Source organism: Eleginops maclovinus, chromosome 1 (assembly GCF_036324505.1).
Source record: "Eleginops maclovinus isolate JMC-PN-2008 ecotype Puerto Natales chromosome 1, JC_Emac_rtc_rv5, whole genome shotgun sequence".
NCBI classification, from domain to species: domain Eukaryota; kingdom Metazoa; phylum Chordata; class Actinopteri; order Perciformes; family Eleginopidae; genus Eleginops; species Eleginops maclovinus.
Window position 1 is genome coordinate 23,535,942 of NC_086349.1, and position 24,347 is coordinate 23,560,288.

At 40.6% G+C, this 24,347-nt stretch overlaps 1 protein-coding gene across 6 annotated transcripts; it reads left to right on the top strand.

Annotated features, from left to right (window-relative positions):
• Window positions 1–262: 262 nt before the first annotated feature.
• Window positions 263–23,430, top strand: pkig (protein kinase (cAMP-dependent, catalytic) inhibitor gamma). 6 transcript variants are annotated; one of them, XM_063887435.1, is made up of 3 exons: window positions 263–601; window positions 21,083–21,264; window positions 22,736–23,430. In XM_063887435.1, the coding sequence occupies exons 2-3, from the start codon at window positions 21,111–21,113 to the stop codon at window positions 22,816–22,818; spliced, it is 237 nt and encodes a 78-aa protein (XP_063743505.1). In that variant the 5' UTR covers window positions 263–601; window positions 21,083–21,110; the 3' UTR covers window positions 22,819–23,430. The 6 variants fall into 6 exon arrangements, with proteins under 6 accessions (XP_063743505.1, XP_063743496.1, XP_063743489.1 ...); XM_063887426.1 differs by lacking the exon at window positions 263–601 and adding an exon at window positions 8,182–8,389; XM_063887419.1 differs by lacking the exon at window positions 263–601 and adding an exon at window positions 11,739–11,937.
• Window positions 23,431–24,347: the final 917 nt, after the last annotated feature.

The window sequence follows — 24,347 nt, forward strand, 5'->3', positions numbered from 1 at the left end:
AGATCTGAATCCTGCCTTTTATAAAAACAAACATGAGGGAGATCTGGGAATTTCCAGCATGGACAATCTCCTCAGTATGGGTGTCTGGTGTTTTGATGTGCGTCTGAATAAAGCTGCCTTGACATGAAAGCGACAATGATTCATCCTTTTAAAAAACAACCCCACAGATGCATAATGTGTATAAAGTGTCTGATCTTCAGAGTGCAGTGTGCTGTTGGCTCCAACCCACAGAGGAGAGGAAGCCTCTGATTGGCTGCTCACGGATAACTCCATTTTGGAAAACAGCTGTTTGAAGACACAACCTTTTCTCGTTGTTTGCAGACGGTACCCTGAGAAAAACACCCAGGCTCTTATCACTCTCACACACACACACACACACACACACACACATACACACACACACACACATACACACACACACTCACACACACACACACACAGCACTTGTCATCACAGGACTTTTGGTATCCACACCATTGAAGCTTCAGTCTCGGCCCGGTTTTGCCTCGTTTTTGTCCCACTGCCAGGAAACTTAACAGGAGGATCCATGGTGTTAAATTTCCTTTGTAACAAGTGGATAACAGGAGGCGACCCGACCAAGGTTAGTGGCGATTTTACTCATATTTCCTCGGGTTTAAATGTCGATTTATGTGCACAAAAAATAGTAATGTTGTAAGACACCATCCGCATGGAGCTGCAGAGTCACGAAGCGAGAGATTTTTTTTTTCCTCATGATTTTAAGAAGGCATTTTCCCAGGCAGCACCACGGCAGACAATGCATCTCCTTTTGCACAGACACGCGTTGAATGTGTCAAAAACGAATCCCCCTTGGTGAATTACATTATGTTAATCACGTTTTTTCCCTCGAAAATGTATGATGCATTCAAGTGCATCTATTACGCCTGTGTGTATTGTGTGTGTACAGTAAAGGACTGGCATGCCCGTCCTTCCCACACATTAGCTGCTGCATTCAGGGGAGCTAATGACAGCGTGGAGAGCTTTTGAAATCTCTCATCTCCTCTCCTCTCTCATCATCTCCTCTTTTCTTCTCTGTCAATACACCCCCTCCTCCGCCTTTAAAAACAAATCAACTTGTATTTCCTAACTCCATTAGGGAATAAGGCAGTGATGACAGCATGAAATATCCTGGCTGCTGGGAGAACAAGGAAGGTGTCTGTCTTGTTTTTCTGTCTGGAGGTGATTCTTGTGTAATGACAGGGCTGCATGGAGATGGTGCTTGGAGATTCAGCAGCAGCAGGAGGGTTGGATGGGGTTGGGGGGGGGGGGGGGGGAGCAGCCTGGGACCCCCCACTCTGCATGAGTGTTGCTGGGCAAGTGCCAGTGTTACTGGGCATGAGCACTGGTGGAGATAAACACTGGCTGCTCGCCTGCCTGTGGTGGTTTGCTTCACTGTCGCCTGGCAGGCTGTGTGTAACCAAAACAGATCTCAGGCAGTGCGGTGAACATGTAATCTATGCACCAACAATCCTGATTAAAATAAAGCACTAGTGTTGCAATAGAGCAGATGGTTAGTCTTGACAGGCACAAGCTAAACAAATAAGGGTGGAACTGTGGTTTGTTCTGATTTTGCATTTTATGGCTGAAGGAAGCTGTTGCACATCACAAAAAATACCGCATTTTGAAAAGAAAAGCAAGCAAGCATGTGATTTTACATCCATAGTAAACGTATAACCTCAAGGAAGAAATCTAGGGTAATGTGTGGGCCTGAAAATGTTGAATATTTAGATTGTTTTCTTTTTACAATCGACAATCTTGATTTTAAAATGCCCATTAAAATGGCTGATGATGATTATATGAAATTGCTTCTTTTGTCTCACCAAACCTCTAGATATTTTACCATTATATGAGGAAGGAAGGAAAACTAGTCTTAATCATAGTAATGAAACAAAAGCACCTCAAATGTTTGTATATTGGTTGGAAAATAAAATGTGGGAATTAAGCCACTTGATGAATTAAAGATAACATTCTCTCCAGTCTGATGTCAGATATATCTTCTTCTTTTTTCTGCCTCATCTCCTCTCTTTGCACCAGCTAACCAAACATGGTCTGTTATCATTCAAAATGGCCAAAGGGGGGGTGGAGAGCAGCCAGAACAGAGAGCGCAGCGATGCAAGAAAAACCTCTGCTACTAGAGACACACGTGCCCTGCTGACCTTGGACAGATCCCTGCAGAAGCTTTTTAATCATAGTTACCAAATCAAAGCATGAAAGAACAGACAGACCCCTTACTGTTAACATTTGATGTGCTAATTTTTAAGCTAATACGGAGGCTAGTCCCTCTGAGACCTTTGCATCTTCTAATCCGTGACGCCGGTGGCTCAGAAAGAAATCATGAGTAATTAGATCATACTTGTACCGTTATCTGCAGTGCTGCATGACCAACTCTCACCAACTCTCTTCCTGCTGTCAGTAAATGGAAGTTAAATCTGCTCCCGCTGAAGGCTGCCAACAATAACATGATTACCCTGAGAACATTCGGACCCCTGTACCCCTGGTGCCTGTACTAAGTATACACAGCAGGGAAGGGACGGTTACTGGGTGGTTGTTTTTCCACAAGTGGTCTTCAGATTTTCCTCTTCTTGCCAGACGTCTCTCCCTGCACTTAAAGAAGACCTTCCTTAACATGCTGTGTTCTGCTAGTTTCAGATTTATGTCCTTTAATTTGAATCTGAGGCAGCTGGATGTAAAGCTTCTCTTAAGTAACGATAATAGACGGTAGATCAAAATAGCCTAATCTCAAACTGTGTTGAATCGACTTCCAGATTTCTTTGAGATTATATCCCATACCCATAGCCCTACCAATGTTTAAAGGGGCACTAAAATGCAGATTTTCCAGTTCATATTTGTATTTTGTGTCTCTACAGGGACATGTCTCCATGCTTTAATGTTCAAAAAGCTCTTTATCTTTCTCATACTGCCTGTGCTGCAGCTGCCTCTTTTCACCCTCTGTCTGAAACCAGAGCCCAGTCTGCTCTGATTGGTTAGCTGGCCGGCTCTGTTGTGATTTGTCAACCGCTTAGAGATGTCCCGCCCCCTTAGTCTATCAAGAACAATGTGCTGGAGAGTTAGCAAATAGAGTCGCGAGTGTTACGTAGTGATGTCACTATGTTACAGAAGTAAACAAAGGATTCCAATGGATTCGTTTCAAGCATGGGGTGAAGAGGGGGAAACTTTTTGGGATTTTAGACTTTGTAACCAATATAACACATAACAGCAAAGAGGAATATCCTTAAAAGGAGAATAGGGCGTCTTTTAAGATGACATAGTATGAAAAACAACCCTCTTTTAGACTGTTTTTTAAAACCGAGGAAATGTTTTGGTACCATCTGAACTCCTTTTCTCAAGCTCTATTTTTGTACGCCTCCCTCTATAATCACCGGTTTAATGTGTACATATTATGTGGACGGGGATTTGTTGGTTCAACTCCTTTGACCTCCAACCACATTCTTTGCAGTGTGTGCAGACCAGGAGTTAAGCTCCTCTGTTTTTAGCTCCCTGAATTCCCCAAGAGGAGAAAACGAGTGCCATCACCCCGGCCTTCAGTGGGTTGATATCAGACAGAAAGAGCTTTCTGATTCACAGAGAGACTTCTTACACTGCGAGAGACTCAGGTTATGAACATGAAGTGATTGTTTCCATTTCCCACTTACACACTTGTTCGATGTTTGGGAGAAGTCGATGAAATATAAGACAACAACAGACACGTTTAACTCGTTCTCTGGTGCAGTCTGAAGTCACAGTTATAGTGTTGTAAAATATCAATGAAGGTTAAAACAGAATTGAATCTTGTTTGCGAGCCATTTTATCAATCTTTCATTGGAGGCTTTCTTTCATTTTTATTGGGAAGCATGCCTTGCAAAGTCTGTGTTGAAAACGGGGCTATAAAGTCAACTGAAATATAAATCTCTCTGACGTTCAGCAGTGATGATCGAGACTTCACAGCCTATTATGTTTCATTTAATGAAATAATGATACTGTAGCTATTAATAGCCACACTGGTTATTCGTGTGTAATGGTAGCTGACAGGTCTAATGGAGTCGTGGACCTGGAGGAAGTATTGATATGAAAATGGGTGGTTAAGGTCTCCACCTGTTCGAGTTGTGCCTCTCTACCTGTTTTACTTTTTTCTCAAAGTCAACGTTTTTCAAACGGATGGATGCCTGAAATAAGTTCTGTGGTTAAAACAATCTGAAGGGATGTTCCCATTTTATTGTACAACATAAAATACATCAGTAAATACTCCACTTGTGAATGCTTGAGGTTTCTATGTGTCTTATAAAATAGCGGTTACTTACAAGGGACGTCATCCCGCCCAACATTAGCCGCCTTTAGCTTAGCGGTGTTTACGTGAAGTTCATTAATAGCCTATCGTTAGCTTTTACTACGCTGATTGCCTTAATGCTTCAAAATCATAAAGTGGTGGTTAAAGACGGAGATTATCTTTTAATAAGTATCATTAGTGTGTTTGCAACAGAGCTTATTTTCTGCAATATACCAAAATCCCATCGCTTTTTGTTGGGGATATCCTTAAGATGCTAACTTGCACATCGGCCTACAAACATGTCTCATCACCACAACGCTCTTTGGTAACAACAGCTTCTGTTTAGGTGAGTACTGTGTGTGTTCAGAAGGCACAGTGAACTCAGCACAGCGTCCTTCCTTAATTAGCAGTTTTATTTTTATAAGCCTCCTGGGTGCAACTTTCTAGCTGAGGCAAAGCAGCGACTGCACAGCAACAAACAAGACTGTTTATCTGCATATACTGTAGCTCTGTGGCCATGACTTATTATGCTAACATTAGCTTGCAGACATAAGGCTGGTTTATTGGTGTTAGTTCAGGCAAGCGAGACGGCAATCATGTTATGAAAGAGCTGCAGGAAATGGTCTCAAAACCGAGACATAAGTTAGCATTTTCTGCACTTTCACTTCCCTTGTCAATGTTTCTCTTTGAATAATGGTTTGGTTATATGCAATAAGGCTTATGGTTACATGTCTAAAATAAGGACTGTAGTTAACATAAGCTTAGAATGTGTTAGTTCGGGGCGGCAGTAGCTCAGGGCTGCAAGTTCATGCCTCTGAACATACTAAGTGGAGTGAAGTGTGGGCTGGTAGCTCCAGATGTTAGTTTATATTCAGGGCGCTGCAGATGTGCCCTCAGGCGAAGTACTCGACTCCCTGTTTCCCGGTGGCAGTGTGAATATATATATATATATATATATATATATATGGTGCCAAATGCTCCTAATTCTATGATGGGTTAAATGTACAGTTGTCCATTATGCAAGAGAGAAGGTCTTCTGTCGTGCAGGAAATAGTCCCAACACTCGGAAATGAGTTAGCACTTTCAGTTCTCTTGTCTTCAAGTAAATGTTTTTTTTTTTACTAATCTTTTGGTTGTATGTCTAGTAAAAATGGATAGAGATTAAAAAAGGTTAATGTTTTTTTATGGGGGTTTTCTTCACTTTATGTCCAACAACATGGTTTTTAGTCATGAATCTACACAGCATTTTAAGGGTTGTATGAATATCTTAGTTTTGTAATGTCTTCAAATGTTTTTCTGACCAGAATTCCAGAAAGCAAGAGGACTCGTCTTCTTTACATTTCCATGACATTTAATTCAGCCAACGCTTTTTATCCCATGCAAATTACAATGCATCTCATGCCTACAGGAGCTTCTCCCCCTGAGTCAGAGTCTTCCTTTTGAAAAATGAGACGAGTCAAATTGTAAAACCTCACATTTGAGAAGCTGGAACTTTTTAGATATCGGAGTTCCCAAATCCCAAACAATGAATTGCTTCTAAAAAATAGTTGATCATTTTTGAGTTGACTGTTCATTGATTGTATGAAACACTCAAAATGTTATTGTAGAATATTTTGTACATGTTGCCTTTGCCTTGCTTGCATACTTTAAGATGGAAACTCTCTAGGACAGAGTTTGGGATATACTGTACTTACCATACTGACAGGAGACAGTTTTCTCTCTGAATTTGTATAACTTTTTTTACCCCTATGAAACTGGGTCAGCATATATACTGTACTATGAATTCAAGTCACAGCGTCTGCAATGGATCAAACTACTAACTCATTATGCCCGCAGGGAACGAGCGTGATAGATTTTGGGTGGAGTAGCACTTAAATGCTTTTGGTTGATTTGATTCCAGCTGAAAATTGGCTCAGGATATATTTTATTCTGTCTGAGCCAATTTAAATAACCTGTCACTGCAGCTCGGCACACATCGAGTGGCTACAGAAAATACTTATTTGTTATTGTTTCGTAGGAGACTCATCTATTCCCTCGTGTTTTATCGATTTCCTGAGAAGTGAGTGTGTTGGGAGAGGATGTCGTTCAAACACACATCTGTTTCTCATCATTAGGTCGTTGTATTTAATGTAGCACAACTCTTAATTCAGCTGCATTGGCTCCCAGTCCGCACACTTGGAGGGTCGAGGTGTTGAATAAACACTGCTCTTGAATCTATTTGGCGTGATCATTTTTAATCAAGCCTCATTATGTAAATGCTTTCTCTTCCGCGTGAATTGGTGTGGAAGTAAAACACACTCAGACGTGTCCGGTTTTCGCCTGGCGAGCGAGCAAAAAGATGATTTACTGTAATGAGAATCTCCCCTCATGAAAATATATGAGCGTTGATTATTTTAGGTGGAGTGGCCTTGTTTTTAATTCCCTGTGAAGTGATGAGACTGAAAAATGCTGCAGGGTATGGAAAGGAGCTGCGTGACCTTCACTGTTTGATGGCGAATCGTAAGCTTGTGATCTGCTTTTCGCTTTGATTTGATCCACTGTGGGAATTCTCATGCTCCGTTTGTGATAGAATATTTGAAGCATTTCATGAGGATCCCAGAGGAGCAATAACATTTACTGATGTTGACAGAAGGATGCTCCGCGACAGTTAAACGGAAAATTAAATATCTCGTTACTGTCATTAAAATAACTTTACGGCGTTATTGCCCGTTGAGAACATTTCCTTTTCTTTCCCTCACTGGAAATCCCAATTCATTAAAGGTGATTTGTTTTACATAACATGAGTTAATAGGTCCTGTCATGCTTTTCGGGGGGTTTTCCCTTTCCTGTAATTTGTTATACAAGTTTTAGTGCACTTAAATGGTCTACAGAGGCTAAAATCCCAAAGTTCCCTTCAGTTGTGACGTCAGTATGTAACACTCTTGGCTAGCACTTCAATACGTTGTATGTAAGGGGCGGGACATTTCCCAGTCACAACAGAGCCGGCCAGCTCACCAATCAGAGCAGACTGGACTCTGATTTCAGACAGAGGGTGAAAAGAGGAGCTGCAGCACAGGCAGTATGAGAAAAATAAAGAGCTTTCTGAACATTAAAGCATGGAGACATGTCCCAGTAGAGGCACAAAATATAAAATATGAACCTGAAAATGAGCGTAATAGCATCTTTATGGTATATTTTCAGTTTCACTATTTCTATACAGAATTATTTATTAAGTTTAATCGATAATTATAACCATTGTTTGTTGGAGCCCTAATGTAGATAGAGAGAATCGGAGGATGAAACCCTCTTTCTTAGTCGCATACATGCACACAGCAGAGCACACAAGTGAAATTGGTCCTCTGCATTTAACCCATCCCAGTGCTAGGAGCTATTGTGCAGCGCCCGGGGAGCAATGGGGAGGGGGGGGATTGGAGGTGTCCGGTGCCTTGCTCAAGGGCACCACAGCAGGGCCTAGGAGGTGAACTGGGACCTCTCCAAGTAGCAGTCCACTTTCCATATTTTTCAAGTCTGTTCGGGGACTTGAACCGGCACCCTACGATTCCCAGTCCAAGCCCCTACTGACTGAGCCACTGCATGTAATGAAGTAACTAGAGGAACCAGCTTACCCTGTAAAATGCTGCCTATATTGGTGCGTGTTCATGGGCTTTCAATGTAAATAGTAACAAATGACAGGCGTTCTTTTTTTTGGCTGATGATACTGGACTACGGGCCAGGCTAATTCTTGTAGTTTTATTGCAGGACAGCCATCATAGTATTTCTACTTTATTGTATTCCTACTCTCACTTGAGTAAAGGATCTGAATACTGCTCTTGTATCATTAGGTTTCTTCTACATATAAAAGTGAGGGTGTTTGTGCTCTATTCCTACCTGAATGATGGCCTCCTTATCTCGGCCTGGGGGAGAGTGCAACGGTTGCCTCTGTCCCTTTTTTTTTTTTTATGTGTTTGCTCACGGAGAGGGTTACGCATGTGCCTCTTTATCCGCGTCAACTCAGCAAATCGAATCACATGACGCCCACATCCTCCGAGACCTGTGGGAGAAAAGTGTGATGATGCAGCTGAGTGGTATTATCGGCAAACATCACCCACATCTCGACCGTCGGTACAGGTGAGAGGAGCGGGTTATTCCAGATTCAGCAGATAGAGCGCTTGTGGTTAGAGAAATTAAATGCTGCTTTGTAAGTGAGCAGCGTTCGGCTGAAAGCAGATTCTGTAGTGAGTTATTTTATTAGAGAGGAACGGACGACAGGGAGAGCCTCCTGCACCTTCAGTTCTTCTTGTAGCTTTGCTTTGTTTTTTGTTCTATTTAAGTTGACTGGATTCATGTTGATGCAATTAATGTGACGTTGAAATATGCAGCGTACAATGTGTACATTTCAATTTGAGCTTCTCAATGATTTTCAAAGTGTTCTTTACATTATATTTAAAAATGGAGACACCGTTATACAAATCCAATTCCCCTTCCCTCGGATAAATAATATTACAAAAACTTTGACAATATTATAATTAAAATACATAATATTTCTGTTGCTGATTATTTGGTGTTTGTGAAGTTAAAACAGAGCAACTGTTATAAAATCCAATTTACCCCCGGGATAAATAATATTTTCTAACAGTATAAATATAATATATTCTGATGCTTTGGTGTAGTTATACATCATGCAAACACGCCTTCTGTATTAGACGGGGGAGTTATGGGTGAAATACCTCTAACAGTATGACGTTTTTTGAATTGGTTGCAGTTTAGCTGACCAGTTTCTTATGTTTGTCCGATCTTTTTTTTTGTAGTTGTTTTCCTTTTCTCTATTTAGTTGTGTCAACACTAGAGCCAGTGAGGCACATTTCCTTCTTTAGAAAGCACAATAAACACTCATGCATTCTTTCTCTGTCCCCCTCTGCTTTCCATCACATCATCATCTCTCTTCCTCACCGTCTTTCCTCCTCCTCGTCGTTGTCTCCTAAAGGGTCTTTATAAGGGTGTGTGTGTGTGTCGAGAGCCTGGGAAAAGACAGGGCATAAACAACATAGGCAAACAAACCACCTGCTTCCTGCTGGAGTCTCACGTTGTTAAATGTGTGCACAGAAATAGAACCTGGCAACCTCGCTATAGAATCAGAATAAATAGAATAGACAGTGGGAGGAAAATGACAGACCTGCGCAGCTGTGAAGCTCAACATCTGCTCGATGGGGAGACAAAGGGACACCTGAGGACTGATTGGGAATTGGAAGATGTAATTGTAATTGATGCTAATACAATCAATTGATTCATGTCAGGTTGAATTAAAGAACCTGAAATGAACTATTCTGACATTGATTCAGAGGCAGTTATTTTAGCAAAAAAGCCCAAAATGTGCTTTTGGTCAGGTAACACGTTACCATGGGGTTTAGGAAATTGGGCATTTTTAACAATTTACTGACAATTACAGACAAATAACGACAACGATCTTACGTTACATCCAATAAAGTAATATTATGCCTATCAACATAGGAGATTTGACTTTAATACAGTATTCATGCTTACAGATTAAAACAGTATTCCCAATTTCTTCGATTACTAATAAATCTGTCAATTATCTTTGGACCAAAGACTTTAAATCATATAAAACAAAAAAAACAAGCAGAAAATCTTCACGTTTTAAGAGGTAGAACCCGAGAATATAAAACATAAATCTTGATAACTTTAATAATTGATTTCTATCCATAAAAAAAAGTATGTTTCCAATTAATTTTGTGTTGATTCACTCAGTAAATAATGTAGTAGTTTTGGCTAAATTACTTTATCAGTAGCTGTTTGATTTACGATTTGTTGATCAGTTTTATAAGCGCAAATGCCTCAAATATTTACTGGTTTTCTTTAACTTGTATTATTGTAATTCAAAGCGACATTGATTTCATACAAACAGCTGCAACTCACAGTTATTTTTATTATTAATTAATCTACAGATTATTTTTTAGAAAGACATACCCATCATAACTTCCTAGAGCATAAAATAATATCCTTGAGTTACATTTTTGTCTCCCTCACAGTCCAAAGCCCCAAAAACATTCATCAGACTAAGAAAAGTTATCAAAATGATCCGCTCATTAAAATGATGAATGCACCGTATCAAACTAGGGACATTTTAAAGTAAACTAAATGGGATAACAACAACAGACTCCAACTTTCAGAGCATAATGTGTGAAAACTGATCTATTTCTTTCAGCTCTCGGAACTTTTCCAGACACTCAGCAGAGCACCCACATCTAAATATTTTCCACTTGGACGCAGCACCTTTTTCATGTCCACATCTGCACTCAACTTACAGTGTCCCCTAGAGCCTGGAGCTTACACAGACATAAATTAATGTGGTCTGAAAAGTAAACAAGATAATAACTTTTCAGGGATGTTTTTCCTCAACGAGCATGAATCACTTTTACTGGTTTCTATCATGAGAAGTGGGGGAGGTTACTGAGCAGTGGTGGAAGAAGTAGTCAGACCGTCTACTTAGTTAAAAGCAGAAAAACTGAAGTGTAGAAATATTCTGTTACAACTAAAATCATTCAAATCGACTACAAGCATCCAAGTAAACCGTACAAAAAGTATTCCTTATGTAAATGACCCCATTTCAGAATTATAAATTATTCCATTTTCATGCATTAATGTGCAAACCACTTTAGGTACAAAGTTCATCTTAATTACTTTCTATACAACTATCTTAAAGACTCCCCATTCTGCTCATTTTCAGGTTCAAATTTGTATTTTGTGTCTCTACTCTGTCTCCATCCTTTAATGTTCAAAAGGTTATTTATTGTTCTCATACTGCCTGTGCTGCAGCCCAGTCTGCTCTGATTGGTTAGCTGGCTGGCTTTGTTGTGATTGGTCAACCGCTTAAAGATGTCCCGCCCCTTATCACGTATAATGTGTTGGAGCAGTAACATGCACAAAAACCTATATAACACACTACAGGAAAGGGAAACCCCCCAAAAGCATAATAGGGCTCCTTTAAATACCGTCCTTTGATATGTATAAATAATGATATTCTGCAAGCTTTCAGATAAAGTGGACTAAAACATAATAAATATCCCAAATAATGTTACTAAACACTTATCTTTATCCACAATAAGTCAACCCAACTAATTTCTTGATTATCTTTTGTATTTTAATATAAATATGCAAGTCAATTCAGTTATCAAGTAATATAAGTATTAAAAAATAAGTAAAAGTTTTTTAAAAAATGGATTAATTAAAGGTCTTTTTTTACAGAACTCCAGAGTATTTTCCAAAATTGCATACCAAGTGCTTCCTATAGTTTTAATGATCAGTCATCAAATCTGTTTTCCCAGTGAAGAGTCTCGAGGAGGACGAGTCTAAATGAACGGCAACATTTGGAGATGTAGATGTGAGATTATTTTCAAGGTGTGGTTGGAGGGTGTTATCACGTTTCTATTTCAGTGGCCAGTCGCGGCACCTGCTCCTGACTCAGCTGTGAATCATAGCTGGTTGATGAGACTCAGTCACACCCGTCCTACACACACCAACAACAGCCTGGGATTCCCTCTCTCCTCATGTTTCTACAGTCCTTTCGCAGTCTTGTGTGTCCGTCCTCTCGCCAGTCGAAGCCTTCATCGATCACGGTTTATTCGCAGTTTTCGGGGGCCTCAGGGGACACAGTGTTGGTAATGTAACCGTCACTTTACTCCAAACATGGATATGGGATCCTCGTATGTGGGACCTTGTTACTCTCGCTGTAGTGTGTGAAGCCATATTATGATGCTTAAGAACGGATATTGATTGACACAGCTGTTGCCAAGTGAGCTGTGCTAACAAAAGGGAACATATACTCTGCCTCTTTAGGGCTTTTTATACGCTCTCCTGCCATCTGTTTAAAAAGACCACATGACATTTTGTTGTACTAGTTTGTGCTCAGTCAGAGAAGGAAGAGTCTGCTTTAATGAAAGCACATTTAGAAAAGGAAAACATGTTATATAAGTGTTTGTTTGTGAGATTTGCTTTTCTGGTTCAGTGATGAGTGTGATTTGAGTTAACTGAAAGTCATGAACGACTTCCTGTGCAGAGACGGGTCATAAATGTGAGCGTGGTCAGCTGGGTGGAAACACTTAGTCATTTGAAATTTTCTCAGAGCTATAGTTGGAAATAAGTTAATTTGTTTCGCCTGTTTTTGTGGTTATTTTGCATCTCTCTGAGGCCTTATGTGTCTATTTGTATCCTGCGTCCCTGGATGCGTGTGGTTTTGTGTACAATTCGCGCATTCTTGTCTGTTGTTGTTGTTTTTCTGCTCATTTTGTGTCACTTTGGAATGTTTTGTGGTCGTTTTGCATCACTTTGTGGTCATTTCATCGACTATCCAGCAACAAATGGGTACAGCTGCTTCATACAAAAGGCTCCTTTTACCTGGAGGGCTTGTTCAGTGATCTTGCTCCTCTGCTAAGTGCTTCACATTATAGGACTAATTTAACGCATGACATCCACACATGGGCCTTCTTAGTGCACGTTCGTATGGAGAACATATTTACAAATGCATGTATCATTCTTGAGTGCTGAGCTAAACAAACTTCCTCCGCCATATCAGCCTAATTTCACAGCAGCATATATCCACCGACCTACACAGAATTTAAAATCTGAAAAAAAGCTGAACTGTAACATGTTTATTTTACCCAAATGATGTTTGTTTACATGCTATAAAAGCTACAGCATGTTTAATTAACTACTAAATAAAAAGCTTTTACATCTTCTATGATGAATACTGTAGGGGCTCCTGTCTGTTCCTGTTACTCACAAACATCCACTTATGTCAGATTTTTACGACATATTATCAATCATTCTTTTTGAAGAGGCGAAGGAGTGACAGCTCGATGCAGAGGAGCTGCAGAGAAACGCCCAAAACACCCCGAACACAGCGAAATAAAAAGAATAGAGAAACTCCTGGCAGAGGGCTGCAGGATCTCTGCAGACAGACACCATCAATTGTAGTGTGTCATAATTGATGATTCAGAGGGAGTTTATTTGTGAGATTATACATTGGTTTTTAAAGGGAAACTATTATTTGTGGCTTTTTTTTAAACAATGCTATTTTCTCCAACTTTTAAAGGCATAAACATAAGGCAATCCAATCTCTCAATATCTGCAGTAAGTGCAAAATGAAGAGAACAGCTTCTATTGGCTAGCACTTCAACACATTGTACGTGATTGGCTATGGTGTGGGACATCTCTAAGTGTTTGACCAATCACAACAGAGCCGGCCAGCTAACCAATCAGAGCAGACTGGGCTCTGGTTTCAGACGGAGGGTGAAAAAAGATGCTGCAGCACAGGCAGGATGAGAAACATAAAGAGCTTTTTGAACATTAAAGCATGGAGACATGTCAGAGTAGAGACACTAAATACAAATATGAACCTGAACATTTGCATAGTAGTGCCCCTGTAGTCAAGGCTGTTAGCATGTTAGCATTGTTTAGCTTTATTTTATAAAGGGTTTCTAACAATATTGAATCAGCCCATTGATGAGTTAGTGTTTATAAGCACAGCGGCCCACCTGCCACATTGAGCCCTCGAACCTGGAGAACAAAGTCATCAGACCCTTTGTACCCGCACACTTAACCACACAGGTTGCCTGCACAGCTTCTAATAGATTGTTCTGACCCTGAGGCTCGTGTTGCTTTAGTACCTCGTTGCATCTCTGACCTTCTAATCCACCGTGAGCAAATATTAGCCTGGCAGGCAGGGAGCAGAGAGTCGATCCATACTCATAGTGAAAGCATGAACCAAGCGGATTTCTAAAACCATTAGCACTGGGTTCATCCGTTTCATAAAACTGCTTTGTACTGGATTGATTTCCATCTTCATGCTGCACATTATAGCAACAATTAGTAGTTGATTGAGAGAAAATAATAGGACCATTTCAGGAGTAATTGTTTGAACAATCCTTACAGAAAAATCACTGGTTCCTGCTTCTCTTGTGACACTATGTTCTAATTAAATGTCTTCTGTGACAGTGAGCTGAATATCTGAGGGGCTGTGAATCGTTTGGCGTAAAAGAATAACAAGACATTCAAGATGTCACGCTTTTTTGTAGATAATCTGTGGATAAATCAACTAATTGAGAAAATAATTTGAAGACAATTGGTAGTTGCATCCGTTATGTACAAGATCAATTGTTCTTATTTAATATTTCTGCCTTCATAATGCTTTTGTAATTGTAGTAGTAGACATTATTCATTTAAATGAGCAAAAAAAGGACTTTGAAGTTACATTCTTTAATATATTTCATTTCTGTCTTCATAAAGTACTATTTCTTACCAATTTTATAACTTCATACAACCATTTTTCAACCATTTTTCATGCAAAAACTCTGTGGTTTGATATATTGTTAATTGAATTTGACTCCACCGCAGGCTTAGGGAAAATCACTCTCCTCTGACATTTTACAAAGTAAAAAACAAATTGAATAACAGAGAATAAACAAGTTAATCTATAATTAACATCAGACAGTGAGTTGTTTATTAAATGGTGGAAGGTCTTCTTTTTTTTTTTGGAGCAAAGCCATCCATATGCATTTGTTTCTATCTCCCAAGCAATGCTGGGAATTGATCTCTGACGTGTGAAGAAGAGGGGAACACAACTCCTCCGTACGCCTGCACAGATCATCGGTCCCGGATAGATTGATTTTTGATTTGTCTGTAGCTTTTTTCTGAAGAAGCAGCCTTCACCCAGGCCCTTTTTGTTTTATTCATTAGTTCACTAAAGACTTTTCCACGCAGCGGCTGATGCTAATAGCCTCGGTCAGGCTTCTTATCTCCTGTTCGTTGACTGATTCATAATGCCTTCAGGCGCAGGAGCTCAGTGCACTCATTTAGGTTGCCAATTATGTGAGAGTGGCAGCGATCACTCTCCGTATGTCTGCTCAGGGAGGTGATAGAAAATTGCATTGAGCATCCAGCATTATCCGTGGTAATTCAGCATGTCTGCCTGAGGAGATGGAGACCTCTGCTGCACCCTAAGGAAAGGGCTGGCTTGCTGAAAAGCTGCAATATTCACTTCTGCAGGGGAAGTAGAGCACACACCCGCGCTTCCCATAAGAAGAGGAAGGATATAAGGTAGATGTATACACTAGAGTTGAATGGACTGGGCTTTTTTATTTATTTATGAGAGGTCGGACTGGAGAGAGGAACAACAATGCTTACCCCCGCTGAGGAAATACAGCTCCCTTGTGTTTTTGAAGTGGGCATGTTGTCAACCGAGCAGCTGCTGACATCATGTGAATAGACAGAGCCCACACTACATTTGTCAGGGCCGAGAGGCAGCGAGCAGGAGGGCAAGAGATCCAGCATTATGGTGCTCCACGCTGAGTAACTTAGCACTGGAGGGTGGATGGATTCGGATGATTTGTCTGAAGCAGTTAGGGTCTGCATGTAGGGACTCAACAGCTTTGGTAAGATGAGACCGTTTGTTGGGATTTTGATGCGTTGCTGGACCACAAGTGTATTGGTTTCTCACTGCAGATGAAGACTTCTTTCATTCAGTAGAAGGAGTGTTTTGGGATTTTATTAGAACCTAAATTGAGTTTCAGAAACTGAATCAGCAACTATTTCCACAGTCAGTTCATCACTTTTAGGTCATGTTCTTCTTCTACACCATCTCAGATGTGTTGATTTGATGCTTCTCTCTGTGTTTTACCATTTTAAACTAAAAATATTTGCATTTTTGACAAAACAAGACATTTGAAGGCCTCACCATGGGCCTTTGGAAATATGTTATAGACATTGTTTTACAGCTTATAAAGGGCGATGGCTATCCTGAATACTTTCCTGATTTATGTATAAAATGGATGTTCAAAGTTTCTGAACCCTTAATATATTCGCATTTTGGTCAAAAAAATATCTTTGAAGACATCACTATGATCTCTGGTAAAGTGTTATATAATCATAAAGCTGTAAATAAGAGATTCATCTGCAAATATATTTTTCGATTTTTGATGTAATGTAAATGTATGTTCGAAGTTTAAAGTGACATCTTGTTTTGTTCAGAGAAACAGTCCAAAACCCCAAGAAATTAAGTAGATAATCATGTATGACAAACAATACCATTAACTCCTCTCATTTTCAATATAATTAAAGGTATTCTTGCTTCAAAATAACTCTAATTATTACTTATCATTTGGACACACTTTGAAGACCAAATGATAAATCAAGAGAAAGATACAGATTCATCAAAACTGAGTTTACTTTATTATTTTTGTTTACTTATGTATATGTAGGGGTTAACTAAGGCCACTTCGAACTGTTCAGATGCTTCAAAAACCATAGAAGCTTTTTCCTTTTTACTAAATGCTTTAGTTAGTTGATGCTTGTGTGTAGAAGCCTCTAATGGACGTTGAATCAGCAGAGAAGCTGTGTGGGTTATGGCAGATAATGTGAGTTTATTACACACATATCGGGCTGTAAAGGCTCCGCTGGGATGGCAGTGATCCGGCCTCTCTAATGGGCCCAGTGTAAGTGTCTGTGCTGACTCATATTCCCCCAGTGAGCTCAAAGGCCTTTGTTCCCAATATCCACATGCGGAAACCTCTCCTGTTACATGTCACCTCGCCCGGTGTGACATCGTTCATGTTTAAACCCGTCATGAAGGGAATCTCAGTGTGCAGATGAGGTTGTAGTGCTTCATGCCTCAATAATGCAGCTCCTTTCTATTAGAATAGAGATTTTTTTTAATCAGTTCCTGAATTAACCTTTGTATAGATGATATTCCTACCTTGGAAATGATCCACACTTTCAAAGAGGCCATATTTAATAATTTTCCGGTTAATATTTGTGTTTTGTTTCTCTATCGTGACATGTCTCCATGCTGTAGTGTTCAAAAAGCTCTTTATTTTTCTCATACTGCCTCTGTCTGAAACCAGAGCCCAGTCTGCTCTGATTGGTTAGCTGGCCGGCTAGCGATGTCCCGCCCCTTATCCTTTCACGTACAATGTGTTTGAGCGTTAGCCAATAGAAGCGCAAGTGTTACATAGTGATGTCACTATGTTCTGGAAGTAAATAAAGGAGTCCAACAGAGGGAACTTTGGGATTGTGGCCTTTGCAGACCATATACATGCACAAGAACCTATAACACACTGCAGGAAAGGGATACCACCCCTCCATTAAAAGGGCCTCATCAAGAGGAGGAAGGGGAAGGGAGGGGAAAGAGAGCAAAGCGAGTTCAACTCATGACCTAAGCTGCACAGATAGCCCTTTGAGGATTGAGTTGTTATTGTCTTGGCTGAAAATTCACACCTGTGACATTTGTCTCGTGGTTGGGTTACGAGCTGCAGCTGTGTTGAGTTTACTTCTGTACACACACCCTGGCCTTTTCCACATAAAGGCACCCTTTTATTTAACTGGGACACGCATGCAGAGAGCGTTGTAAGTCATTATATCTGGGATGTGTTGTGAATGATGCAAGGCTTGAATCATAGGTCAATTATATTACACGACTAAAGAAGACATACAGTATGCAGTATGTCCTCCACAAAGAAACACGCCTACACATCTTGTTCCTCGTTTGAGACATTTGTCAAGCCTGCAAATGTTGAGCCCAACATTTGCTGAGCCCAACATTTGCTGAGCCCAACATTTGCAGGCTTCAGCTTCTAAAATGTGACCTTCTTATTGCCATTCTCTGTGTAATGCATTATAGTTTTTGGTCGACACAAGACGATCAAAAACGTTCCCATTGGGCTGTGGAACATTTCTAGACTTTTTTTCCACTGTTTCCTGACATTTACTGTAAAGACAAAGCACTTTAATGTAATAGTTTGTAGAAATAATAGTGCTTTGGCCTGTTGCAAACCTAGATGAAGCGCTTGTGTTTTCTTTTATTTGCATCACTGAACAAGAGATGCGATTAGTTCAGTCACACAGAAGGTCATCAGTGTGTTTTACAGATCGTCTCCCTCCCAGTCACTTTACATGTTCATCTGCATAATACAAATCACAGCAGGTGAACATCAACAACAGAAACCTGCTTCAGTCAGTGAGTCGGCGCTACAAAAGTCGCTGTGTAGATAAAGTGATTTTAAAACGCCATAAAAACTGCTTCCACCACAGCGAAAACACGTGATGATGATCTCATGGTAGGATTTCATCCTCGTGTGCAGGCAAGCTAAGTAATTGAACAAAGAAATGGCAATTAGAGGGAGCTCCCATAAGCCACATAACAACTGGGCTAATGGGAGTAGAAGGAGGCAAACACAGATGCGTTTCTGCACATGATAAACGGAGTCAGAGCTGTTGAATACTGTCTCAGTTTATTTAGAATATGCATATTTTGGTAATAGTCCTGGTTTTTATATCAAAGCTGTGATTTGAAAATCATTTAAAGTGATGTAGTTTCTGGAAACAGGAGAAGCTGTGTTTATTCGGCTGACAAATTCAAAGGCAGTCACCATATTCATAATTCAAGACTACAAACATTTAGTTTAAGACAACTTGTTCAGCACAGGCTTTCATCCCAAAACTATGGTTACATTTTTAAGTTGTATGCCTGCTATTAGATGGAAACAACATATTACTCAAAGAAATGCAGAGTTAAATGAGGGGATAGTTGCTAGCAGGCTGACTTAGATTAGCGCTAACACTGGAAACAGCTAGGCTAGCTCTGTCAAAAGGTAACAACATCTGCCTACACTTCTAAAGCTCCCTTATTAACACGTTACAGGTGGTTTGTTTTATCTGTACAAACACTGAAGTGTAAAAAGGACACATTGTGCGCTATAGTATTCCTTGGCTTTCACCATTTAGCTACTTTTGGACCGAGCTAGGCTAGCTGTTTCCCCTTTCCTTTTAGGTACTTATGCTACGCTAAGTTAGCCAGCTGTTAGCGATATCTCCCATAGACTGTATATATAGACAGTCTATGATATCTCCATACTCAAAGCACAGACACGAGTGATGTCATCATGCCCGTCTTGTCATCTAGCTCTGCAAGAAAGTGAATAAGCACATTTAAAATGAGAAAGTCTTCCTTGATAACCAGTCTGTTACGTTTTGGTTCACTTTGACATCTGCTTGTCAAAACTGCAGATGGATGTAGCACGTTGCTCAGACTGCGTCATCAGCTTCATCTAAACAGTGTGTGTGTGTGTGTGTGTGTGTGTGTGTGTGTGTGTGTGTGTGTGTGTGTGTGTGTGTGTGTGTGTGTGTGTGTGTGTGTGTGTGTGTGTGTGTGTCATTAATACAACAATTTAACCGGTCTACTATGCAGCTGTTATTAATTAACAGAATGGCATTGATCACAATGGGGATATTGCTCAGAAAAATCCCAATTAGTTATTTTTGACTGTGTCCCGCACTAATTGGTTACTTAGTGAAAACCACAGGTGTCTGAACTAAAGGTTGAGGGAAACGTAGTCCTGCAGTCGTAATTATAAGACGCTGGCCTCCCGCGGTGATCCGGCCCGCTAATGAATGTGCAGCAAGGCTATCTCGAAGACAGTGTATGAGAGGATCTCACCACCGTGTGCAGCCTTGAACACAGAGTGCCTTTTTGTGGTAAGTAGACGCTCTCGGGGAAATGCCAGAACACAGTGACATTTCCTGAGGGGCCACTCTCACCTACAGGGGCTTGAAGTTTACCCTTCTGTGCAAAACTCACAAGCAGCATCTCCTTTCTTCCCTGAGTGGCTCGTGACCTCTCAGGGACCAACCCTGGGTTGCTTCCTGTTTGGCATGGCACTCGCATACTGTACATAGGAGACGGAAAACAATTGTGGGAGCTTTTTAAATGGTAGAAAGTGAGTCAATGCTTCTGGGAACAAACTGCCCCCAGGGTCAGCGTGTTGCCTCCAGTGTCTGCCAGCTCGTTTTTATTCCTCCCTCACTCTTTCTCTTGTTTCCCTTCGAGACTCCATCCCCCCCCTAGTGTTTCTGAGGGATTCGTAGCTCAGCCGCTCAGCTGTCGTGTTACATGCTTTATTACAGGCTCACTGTAATGTAGTCAGTTATGCTGCCCATGCAGAGCCGTGGGATCTCTACAATGTGTGCTGGCCTGTGGGGGATGTTCAGGGATTAAAGCTGCAGGAGAAGAACAGCTGTGACAACTTCTTCTTACTTTTCTAGTAGAGGACAACTTCATCAAACTTCTCCTTTTCTTTTCTTTTCCTTTCTGGGGCAGTGTTATTTTTTGTCCTCTTCTCTCTGAGGATTTTCCAGCTGTATAGTGTTGTAGTGGTTGGCAGGATCCATGACCCAGTTAAATATGGACTGCACAGGAAACGAAGAGGAATGAATGGCTGATTCGGAGCTCTACTTACTTTTTAGCCGGTGCACCTTCTGGCCACACCTCTGCTGGTCCTTTTAATGGTTTCAAGCTCTTTCTCTCCATATTGATCAATTCTCTCAGTTCTCTCTCTTTTTTCTATACTGTCGCTGTGTAAGTACCTTTTAGAGAGAGAAATGGACTCTGCTAGAGAGGTATGACTAGGCTGAGGCTGAGTTAGAGATTTGATGCAGCTTTTTTGTTTTTCCTGATGTAATTAGGACATCCTATTAGCGGAGTGCTATTAATCTGTACAGAAATAGGAGTTGTTTAACACCGTTTTTTTTATTCCCCCTGCTGCTCAAGTGCTCCTTTTCTGCCTTTTTTCTCACTCTGCACCAGTCAACCTTTTTAAAAAGCACTCTGTGATTGATTCTGCTGAAGTAGAAATTCACCAGACACAGTGATACGTCCTCCCACGGGCCCTGCAGACTATTGAAGGAAGACAGCGAGGTGATTTATGTGCTACACCTCCGCAGCCACTTGACATGCCCCCTCCCCCCTCTTGGCAGGTGTAATGAGAGCGCTGGTCATGGACAGATGATGGACGTGGAGACGTCGTACTCAGACTTTATCAACTGTGATCGCACAGGCCGCAGGAACGCAGTGCCCGACATCGAAGGGAAGGGAGAAGGAGCGGCCAGCACTAGTGAACTCACCAAAGACCTGGCAGGGATGGACCTGAAGGCTGCAGGTCAGTAATCACACACCAAAAAACACAGTGTGAAAGCAGAGGAAATGTGTGTATTTGTGCATACCTAGGACCTGGTGCTGGTTCCACAAAACTGTCTTTGACTTATATGTAGTGCTTATGTCTTAATTTAGCTTTTAGATTTAGTATATAGTCATTTAAAAAGGTACTACGTTGTGTAAAAGTCATTTAAGACCAGTCAGGAAGAGTTGATGATTAATTAGGTGTAAAGATAAACTGATAATTTTATTACATTTCAATTTAAATATTTGAATATCTGTTTCTGTGTGTTTAGAGCCGAGAAGCTTAAAACAGCATTCCCTCGTGTCATCTTGTATGATGTTGTGACAAATAGCTGAACTTTGAACCTTTAATAAAGAAAAATATAAGAAATGTAATTAAAAAATGACTAAAGTTCCTATTCAAGGTCTAACAACTACTGACCAGTTTCACCAAATGACGAAAAGAAGACTGAAACTTAGCTGATTATTTGCTACCAATGTATTGGAAATGTTATGAGGAAAGGAAAGGGCATGTAGCGGCCACCACAGCTCGTTGGAAAACATTCATACTGTATGAATAAATATAAAGAAGGACTTTGTCAGTTGTCCTTTGCCTGAAGTCTGCACTGTGTTACTGGTTTCATTTCATCGCTGAATAGTCCAATAAAACGTCCTTGCAAATGTTAAATTCTTCCAGGAAACATCTGGAGCAAATTAAGCTGAGTTGTTTGCCATGTTTTGAAGTTTGTCAAAAAAGTTACCCAGAGTTCAAGTCAAACGTGTCATTGGACAGAAACTACACGGCTTTGTCTGTGTTTCAAAGCTCCAAAACATCCAAACAGTTGGGGCTGCTCAGCCGGTGGCCTCTGAGAGAGCTGGCTGTTGTTGCCTGAGAGGTAAATGAGTCGTAGCTGCAGCACAATGACAGATTCTTCCTCTGATCTCAGCAGAGTGTCAAGCTGTTCGGAGGGACATGTTTGAACGTGACGCAGATGTGGCCTCTCTGACCATTGTGTGTGTTACCTCCTTGTTCTTGCCTACTTCCGTTTTCAGTCAGAGACATGTTTCCTGTGACATGTTGCCCAATCTTACGCCACTCTTATGGGAAACCTACAATTTGGAAATATCATGCATGCATTTATTTGTTCACCGTTCTCTGCAACATTTAGTTTATTGTAGTTTATTTCTTTGACTAGCATTGTTTTTCTAAATGTGTTCTATATCTTATATATATTTATGTTGCATTGTTGGAGGAGCCTGGGACTTTTCAATGCCATATCTGCACTGTAGCTGCTGTGCATATGACAATAAAGCTTTTGAATGTTGAATCGTGACACTTTGCCACAGGAAGTTGTAGTTCCTTCCTCAGGATTCTCATTATTCTTTCCTTTTTGAGAGAGCCAAACCACTCTTGAGCTCGATATTATCTGCAATATTTGACAGATTTTTTTGTTGCATATTGTTTTTTCCAGAAGGAGACCCGGGGGCCTCCCCAGCCCCTGAGGCCGAGGGCTCCACCAGCCAAGAAGCCCAGGGAGGTGGAGGCCCGTCCTAAACTCAGCCAGAGACTGAAGGGCGGCAGAGCCAAGGAATTGAAGAGTAAAGAAGGAAGCGAGTGAAAGTGGGGAGGGAAAGGAAAAAGAAAGAGTGTATATTGGTTGTCCTACGTGGACACGAGGACACCTTCGCTCACTGCCAGCCTGTTTGGAGCTCCAGCGGCCCCAAATGTTCGCCTTTCATTGGATCCGATTGTAACGCGCGGAGCAGAAAAAGAGCTGACAATTGAGATTGCTTCATTCTCTGCTGGTCATTTATATTCCCGGGGGAGGAGACGAGAAAGCACAGAAACTTTGGATTTATCTCTGTGGAGTTGCTGAACAGAATCCATTTATAAAAAAATATAAAAGAAAACGTTGTTCCAGCCCCGTATGGAACTGAGTCATGGATAATCATAATCATCTGTTTGTCATTTTCTTTCTATATATGCGTGTGTTTGTGACCCTCTTGTTCAATTACATCGCAAGTCCCTTTCTTTTTTTCCTGAGTAACGAAACATAGTCGCCATTATACTGTCATGTACAGACTTCATATTTATTGCTTAATGTTCAGTGATAACTTTGTGATAGCAATTTTCTTTGTGTAATAAAATACTTATGAATTACTGTAACATTTTGTCTTCTATGCTTTCAAGAGGAGGAGCTTTCCACTCGGAGCAGTGTGGGACGCTGCAGGTCTGAGAGCTGCAGAGGCGCATGCCAACGGGATTAACGAGTCCAGTTTGCTGAGTCGTTCCAGAGCCATAAATATTATTGAAAGCAGCTTTTGTGTACATTAGCATGGCCGCAGGAAGGCAGTGTTTACATTTCCAACTAGCATGGTCCCAGTGTTCCCATTTATCTCCATCTATACGTAAAGAAACAATGGTTTCAAGAGCTGTAAAGATAAAGCTTTGGGTTTTTATTAGCAATATCTCATAGCATAAGGCTTTATTAGCAATATCTGGCTCGAGCTAGTTCTCTCTTGAGTAACTATTGAAAATCACTGCAGCAAAGGGATTCATGTTATAGTGAAGAAACCAATATAGGCCCAATTTAAAGGTATTTTAAATTACTGTAGGTTATCAGCATGAAAAAGACCGACCTGCAGGAACATCTTACAGCCTTATTATTATTCTCAAAGATGCTTTCAGCCATAAATATGATTGAATGCAGTTTTTGTGTACATTAGCATGGCCGCAGACAGGAAGTGTTTACGTCTCCAACTAGCATGGTCCCAGTGTTCCCATTAATAATGTTTTATAGAAGGAAACGGAGGATTAAGGTTCTGTATTTTTTTAGCAACATCTCATAGCATAAGGCTTCAGCTTATTCCCTTTTTAGTATGAGTAACTCTAAAATCTCTTGCTAAAGGGCTTTTATTTCATAGTGAAGAAACATACAGGACCAAATTAAAGGTTAGTGTTTATCAGAATAAAAAAGGCCGACCTGCCGGAACATCTTAAAGCCTTATTATTATATTCAAAGCTGCTTTTCTATACGTGTCATGAATGTGTGTTTATAAATAAAAGAGCGTTTTGTATTTAAT